The sequence below is a fragment of the Vigna unguiculata genome, chromosome 10, assembly GCF_004118075.2.
Source record: "Vigna unguiculata cultivar IT97K-499-35 chromosome 10, ASM411807v1, whole genome shotgun sequence".
In the NCBI taxonomy this organism is placed as follows: Eukaryota; Viridiplantae; Streptophyta; class Magnoliopsida; order Fabales; family Fabaceae; genus Vigna; species Vigna unguiculata.
This window is the reverse complement of record NC_040288.1, coordinates 7699861-7707452: the sequence shown is the minus strand read 5'-3', so window position 1 is coordinate 7707452 and position 7592 is coordinate 7699861. Positions and strand designations below refer to the sequence as shown.

General features: G+C 34.8%; 1 protein-coding gene across 1 annotated transcript; it reads left to right on the top strand.

Moving 5' to 3' along the window:
- The first annotated feature begins 705 nt into the window (after positions 1-705).
- LOC114165170 lies at positions 706-7390 on the top strand. Its single transcript, XM_028049831.1, has 7 exons — positions 706-905; positions 975-1903; positions 1992-2724; positions 2938-3158; positions 3269-3655; positions 6300-6812; positions 6897-7390. Exons 1-7 carry the CDS (start codon positions 706-708, stop codon positions 7388-7390), a joined length of 3477 nt encoding a protein of 1158 aa, XP_027905632.1.
- Positions 7391-7592: the final 202 nt, after the last annotated feature.

The window sequence follows — 7592 nt, the reverse complement described above, 5'->3', positions numbered from 1 at the left end:
ATTAATTTGAATACTTTAATTACTTCTATTGTTACAAATTCATGTTGCTAATGTTTAAATCAATATTTAGACATATGTAGCTACAATCTTATACCAGTGTAAGATCAAGTCAATCATCTCAATATTTATAAGCTGTAAAATTGGGGCAACCTTCTTTTCAGGATGTTATTACACCTATTTCAAAGATATTGGATTTTGACAATAATTCTGATGAAGATGAGAATCATGGTAATCAATAATGGTTGATTATAAAAAATAAATTAATATTTTTTTTTTATTTTCCTTTATTATTAATTGTTTTTTTATTTTATTTCAGATTATCTTATTGGGCATTTCTCCTCTGATTTGTATTTAAGAGCTGAAGTTCAAGGTTTAACACTACTTTTTAGCCAATTTATATTATTATACTGTACATATAAATATAAATATCTTTTAATTAATAACATATTGTTTTTTATGTACTTAGCACATGTTGATGTAGGGGACTGTTCCATTGAGTGTCCCTATTATCAAGCTCAATTGTGGTACGAAGAAAGATCTGATAAATGCAAAAGATTAAAACAAGTTGATTTTTCTCTTTTTTGTCAAAAGGGAAAAGTCCAACTTCCATTGTTGAAGAAACCTCCTCAATTGCTTCAAAAGTTGTTGAAAGGTGAAGACACTACAAGCCAACATTTCTTACAGTACATAAGAAGCTACAACAACATGTTCTCATTTACATCAATTGGTGCGAAGATTCATTCCTCAATCAATGATGGATGTGGTCCTCCTCAGTTTATTCTTAGTGGTCAAAATTACCATCGCATTGGAAGTTTATTGCCTGATAAAGGATCAAGTCCAAAATTTGCACAACTATATATTTATGACACAGAAAATGAAACAACAAACATAGTTAGTCACTTTGGGTATGCCTACATACTTTATTTTTTTTACGAATCATTCTATATATTATTTATCCTTTTGTAATTTTACAGGTCTGATATACAACAATCCATATTTGATAAATCATTGATAGAAGAGTTGAAAAGCATGATTGACAAACACAATGTTCTTGCTCAATCATTCAGAAGAGCAAGAGATTTTATACATGATGATGATCGATCAGATTTTGGATTGAGGTTATTTAGACATCGCTTTAAGGATCCTAGAGTATACAATACCCTAATAGCAGATGAAGTCGCAGCATTGATAGTTGGTGATTTGAGCACTTTAGATGTAGGAAGAGACATAATTGTCAATAAAGTTTGTGGTCAGTTGACGAGACTACATGAAACTCATACATGTTTCATTCCTCTGCAATATCTTTTGATTTTTCCATATGGAGAGGATGGTTATCAAGAGGATATTCCAATTAGAGATTGTCAAAGATATGGTCAAAGTAGAAAGAGAATTCAGATTTCTTTACGAGAATTCATTGCTTTCAGAATACAAGATAGAAAGGTTGAATTTGGTAACGTTGTACACTCACGTAGATTGTTTCAACAATTTTTAGTGGATGCCTACACGATGATTGAAGCTCAAAGGTTTTCTTTTATAAGAAATAATCAAAAACTCATTCGTTCCGATATTCTGAATGAGTTACAAGAAGTTGTTAACAAAGGTGAAACTGATCCTTCTTCCATTGGAAAGCGTATAGTTTTGCCAGCTTCATTTACAAGTGGCATGAGATACATGTTCAATAATTGCCAAGATGCTATGGCCATTTGTAAGAGGTATGGCTATCCAGATTTGTTTATAACAATCACATGTAATGTCAATTGGCCTGAAATTCTTGATTTTGTAAAATCAAGAGGTTTAACTGGTTCAAATAGGCCAGACATTGTTTGTAGAGTTTTTAAAATGAAATTAGACCAAATGATGACAGATTTCAAGAAGAATAATTTCTTTGACAAAGTCAATGCAGGTACACAAACTACATTTCCATAATTCTAATTTTTTACCGCCAATTGTTTTGTATAATAATTATCTTCAAATTACACATATGTATACAGTTGAATTTCAGAAGAGAGGTCTGTCACATGCTCATATATTATTATGGTTGAGTGACTCAAACAAGTTAGAAAATGCAAAGCACATAGATGAAGTAATCTCTGCTGAACTTCCTCATCCAGATCTGTATCCAAAACTTTCAAAGGCTGTTAAAACATATATGATACATGGTCTGTGCAGAGCTGCTAGATTCAACTCACCATGCATGAAAGAAGGTCGGTGTTCTAAATTTTTTCCTAAAAAATTTAGACATAAAACTACAATTGATGAGGATGGATATCCTGTATATAGGCGTAGAGATGATGGTTTATTTGTGTTGAAAAATGGACATAAATTAGGTAATGGAAATGTTGTGCCTTATAGTCCTATTCTCTTAATGCGATATCAAGCTCATGTTAATACAGAATATTGCAACAAATCAAACTCAATCAAGTATTTGTTCAAATATGTCAACAAAGGTCCTGATAGAGCCACAATGAAAATTACAGACAAAGAGAATGATTCTATAGAAGTGCGTATTGTTGATGAGATTAAAAGATATAATGATTGTAGATATTTATCTCCATGTGAAGCAGTTTGGAGAATTTATGGATTTTATATCCATCATAGGTGGCCTACTGTTCAGCGTTTAACTTTTCACTTACAAGATCAGCAAATAGTTTTGTTTAAAGATGATGATAGAATTGATGATGTATTGGAGAGGAATGACAACATCAATACCATGTTTCTAGCTTGGTTTTAAGCTAACAAAAGATACGAGGAAGGAAGGAACTTGACCTATGCTGAATTTCCAACAAAGTTTGTTTGAATGTCTCAACAAAGACAATGGAAACAAAGAAAGCATGGTTATAGTATTGGAAGACTGACATATGTTCCTCCAGGATCGGGTGAATGCTATTACATGAGAATCTTACTGACAAAACAAAAAGGTTGTATTAATCATGATAGTATAAAGACAATTAATGGTAAAACATTCTCTACATACCAAGAGGCTTGCCAAGAATTGGGATTATTGGCAGATGACATAGAATTCATTGATGCTATTAAAGAGGCTAGCCATCTTGCATCTGGAAATCAACTTAGAAGGTTATTTGTTTCTTTGTTAATCATGAATACAATTTCAAAGCCAAAAGTTGTTTGGGATGCAACTTGGAATATATTGGCAGATGGTATCGTATATCAAAAAATGAAACACTTGAACATACCAGGTACTAAATATAAATAATTTCCATTCTTTATTCCATATTTTTTTATTCATGACATGTTATTTTTTTTGTAGGTTTTCAAATGGAAGAACATGATTTACACAATCTGTGTCTCCTAGAAGTGGAAGAACTTCTAAATTCGAATTCGCGATCTTTAACAGATTATAGTTCCTTTCCTCAACCTGATCTTTCTCATTCATTCAAATTTAATAACAGGTTCATTATTGATGAACTGAATTATGATAAAGAAGAAATGGAGAAGCTACATCACTCTCTATTGCAGTCAATCACTAATGAGAAACTACATGTTTATAACCAAATTATGATAGTAGTGAATTCAGATGTAGGAATTTTCTTTTTATTATATGGTTATGGTGGGACTGGAAAAACATATTTGTGGAAACTTTTGTTAGCTGCTGTTAGAGCAAAGGGAATGATTGCGCTTAATGTAGCTTCAAGCGGCATTGCATCTTTATTGCTTCCTCTAACATCCCTAAGGAATATTACTAATTTTTAATATATGAAATAGGAAATAAAAGTAAATGCCTCATTTAATATGATACCATTTCCCAAAAAAATACGGGAAATTTAAAACAAAACTGTACCGAAACATAATTCAAATGTTCACCATCATTCTATAAAAAATTTACCAAAGTTCAGAATAATTAAAGTTACATCAAAATCTAAAAATAAAAATGCTTTCAAAAGCCCAAGTAGCCCATGCTCTCCGTCTCTAGGCATCTCCTGGCTCACCTGTCAAATCATCTGCTCCAGGATAACAAGTTATCCGATCATCACCATACACACACAGATAGGGTGAGCTATGCACAATATATAAACAGATACATGAAATAAATATGACACCCATCCCAAAATAACATGACTAAATATTTCATTGTTTTCAAATTACCCAACCATGATCTCATAGTCCTTCATGAGTCATATACATGAACTAGGTCTTGGGACTTCACTGTGCTCCCACGAAACTAACCCATTTGTGGTCCAACCCTATGAGCCTATCCTGCTCACAGTCCTGCCTTGCAGACTCCTCGTCTGTAGTAAAACATCCAAGCCTTCTTAACTTAGACCCTGGCACGCACGCAATCACCATACTATGGACTCCTCGCCCAATAGCAGTCGACGGGAACATAACAGTTCCTTGCCCATCGTGCGCCTGACGCATGTAATCACCATACTAAGGACTCCTCGCCCATTAGTAGCCGACGGGAACTTAACGAGTTCCATGCCCATCATGTGTTCAACCATCAAGCACATCCAGACCCCTATTAGACTTAGTCCTTCAAGCCTAAACACCATAAACACAAGCACATAATCCCTATCCTATAGGAAATAACAAGCAAACAGTCCAAACAGTGCACAAACAAATAGCTCCCCGCCATTCTCGCTTAAGCCATGTCTGTTCGCCCAAGCTAGAACCTTGGTCTCGCTTAAGCTAGCCTACCTCGCCAGAGCAAGCGTGTAACAGTGGATATACCTCTTCATCTCGATTAGGCGAGCTCTTCTCGCCTGAGCGAGACCCTAAGTCGCTCAATACACACAAAACTTCTCGCCTGGACGAGGATTCGATCAAACAAACATCAATTCTCATCGCAACCTCACTTAGGCGAGCCATTCTCGCCTAAGCGAGCATGCTTGTCGCTTAGAACCCCAAAACCTCTCACCTGGGTGAGAAGTCATGCTTAAAACATCCAGGTTTCCTCGCGACCTCGCTTAGGCAAGCTATTCTCGCCTAAGCGAGACTAGGTGTCGCTCAATACTGAACCAGGTCGCCTGAGCGAGCAGCGCGAACCAAACCAGAAACGAGGTTCTGCAACTCTCGCTTAGACGAGATAGACTCGCTTGGGCGAGACTTGCAGAGCTCCTTCTCTGTCACACACGCAATTTACCCAAAACAATGCCAAACCAAACCCAAAAATATACCACAATAGCATTCAATTAGTAAAAACGCAATGTAATGGCAAGCAGAACTCAAAATCATGCTTTCTAAACATATGGACAACCAAAATTCGAGTATACAATCATCAAATAACCTGCCATATCAAAACCCTCATCCCAAAACCTATAATGCATAACATAATTGTGCACCCAACCTCAAACCACTCAAACTCTCAATCACTACACATAAGGCACGACTTTCCCAATCAAACAGGAATCAATTGAGACGCCAATAACTCAAAATCATAACACTTAACAGTTTATTTGCATACACAAAGTACAATTCCCCTAACCTGAAATTTTTCATTAAAATTGCGGAAGGATAAAGTTCATTGATTCACCAATTGCCTTTGCGTCAGCTCCTTGCACAGCCTAATTTCGTTCTCCTCTCCACACCCTAATTTCGTTCTCCTCTCCACACCCGTTCACAACTCTGCCAAAACCCTTGCCTCTACCTAGAATTTGGCTTTTATAGGTGTCTTTATGATGGGTTTTAAAACTAAAAACGAAATTGGGCTTAACTATGGTTTTAATCCCTATTCAATGTTAATTACATAAGGGTTTTTCAGCCTCTCTTGGTTGCCCCTTTCTGTTGGGTTATCCTTTGCCCTTTTAACTCCACTCCAAGCTAGAATTAGCAAAAATAAAGCCTACTTTATGTCCACCAAGGTTTGAACCCGTGACCCTCCACTCATCAAGCCAAAGCACCACCACTATGCTAAATCATATTTAGTGATACACTCCAATCAATGTAATCTTACATTACCAATTCCATACTCATACATAATATTAAAATTAATAATAGAACAACAATACATAATTGGCATACATAGGACTCGAACCCAAGTCCTCTCACACAAACCAAGTACTCTCAACCACTTGAACTAGTACTTTTCCACGTCACATCCAACAATATTTAATGCCATAAAGGCTCTTCCTACTCGCATTTATTAATTAATTAATTAATTTTTACAGGTCTTACACTTCCTGTAGGTAAAACTGTTGATTCTACTTTTTGCATACCACTAGCAATCAATGATGAATCAACGTGCAACATCAATCAAGGAAGTCTTCGTGTTAAACTATTGATGGAAACAAAACTTACCATATGAGATGAAGCTCCTATGATGAATAAGTTATATTTCCAAGCTTTTAATAAAACATTGGGAGACATTATGAGAGCTACAAATGAAGATAATGCTAACAAACCATTTGGTGGAAAGGTTATTGTCTTGGGCGGTGATTTTAGACAAATCTTGCCAGTAGTAAGAAAGGGATCAAGATATGATATTGTGAACTCATCAATTAATTACTCTGATTTGTGGCAATATTGCACAGTTCTTAGGCTATCACAAAACATGAGGTTAAAATGTGCTGTTTCAAATGAAAGTGCAATACATATAAAAGAATTTGCTGATTGGATTCTTAAAATTGGAGAAGGAAATATGAATTTCAATGAAAGTGGTGAAGCCAACATTTCAATACCAACAAATCTTCTAATTCCAGAAAGTGAAACACCTTTACTTTCTTTAGTGAAATTTGTTTATGGTGGTCTAATTGAAAATATCATGAATCCTAGCTTCTTTGATGACAGTGCTATACTTTGCCCTACAATTGATAGTGTTGAACAAGTAAATGACTTCATTTTATCTTTGATTCCTGGTGAAGAACAAATTTATTTAAGTTTAGACACTCCTTTCCAATCTGATAATGATCAAGAAATTCAAGGTGGGTGGTTTACTCAAGAGTTTCTAAATGATATCAAATGTTCAGGAATTCCAAATCATAGGATTAAATTGAAAGTTGGCGTACCAATTATGCTTTTAAGAAACATTGATCAAGCAAATGGTCTTTGCAATGGTACAAGGTTGCAAGTTAATGATTTGGGAAAGAATATTATCTCTGCTAATGTCATAACAGGGAAAAATGTTGGTGACAAAATTTTCATTCAAAGAATGAACTTGACACCTTCTGAGTCCAGCATCCCGTTTAAATTTCAAAGGAGGCAATTTCCAATATCCTTATGCTTTGCAATGACAATAAACAAAAGTCAAGGCCAAACTCTTTCTAAAGTTGGACTTTATCTTCCTCGCTCAATTTTTACTCATGGACAGTTGTACGTGGCATTTTCTAGAGTCACAACAAAGAAAGGACTCAAAATTTTAATTCTGGATGAAGATGGAAAAGTAAGCAATACAACTACCAATGTGGTTTACAAAGAAATATTTGAAAATCTTTGATAAGAGGTATAAACTTACTTAACAAAATTATTATAATTTGTCAATTATTGTATCTTTAACTGTAATTCCTTTGTTTTGTTGCAGATTATAATATGCCATAGTGTATAGTATACACTTTCAAGATTTTTTTCATAGCTGCAGCCATATTGAAAAGTACATGGTCATTGATACATGTTTGAATTGCATTTATTGCATTGTCCAG

Excerpts from the sequence above, each read along its gene's own strand:
- LOC114165170 (XM_028049831.1), top strand. The coding sequence starts at position 706 with ATGTTCTCATTTACATCAATTGGTGCGAAGATTCATTCCTCAATCAAT. Across the intron at positions 2,725-2,937 it reads AATACCATGTTTCTAGCTTG|TATAAAGACAATTAATGGTA; the intron begins GTTTTAAGCTAA and ends TAATCATGATAG. Across the intron at positions 3,656-6,299 it reads GCTTAATGTAGCTTCAAGCG|CTTTTAATAAAACATTGGGA; the intron begins GCATTGCATCTT and ends TATATTTCCAAG.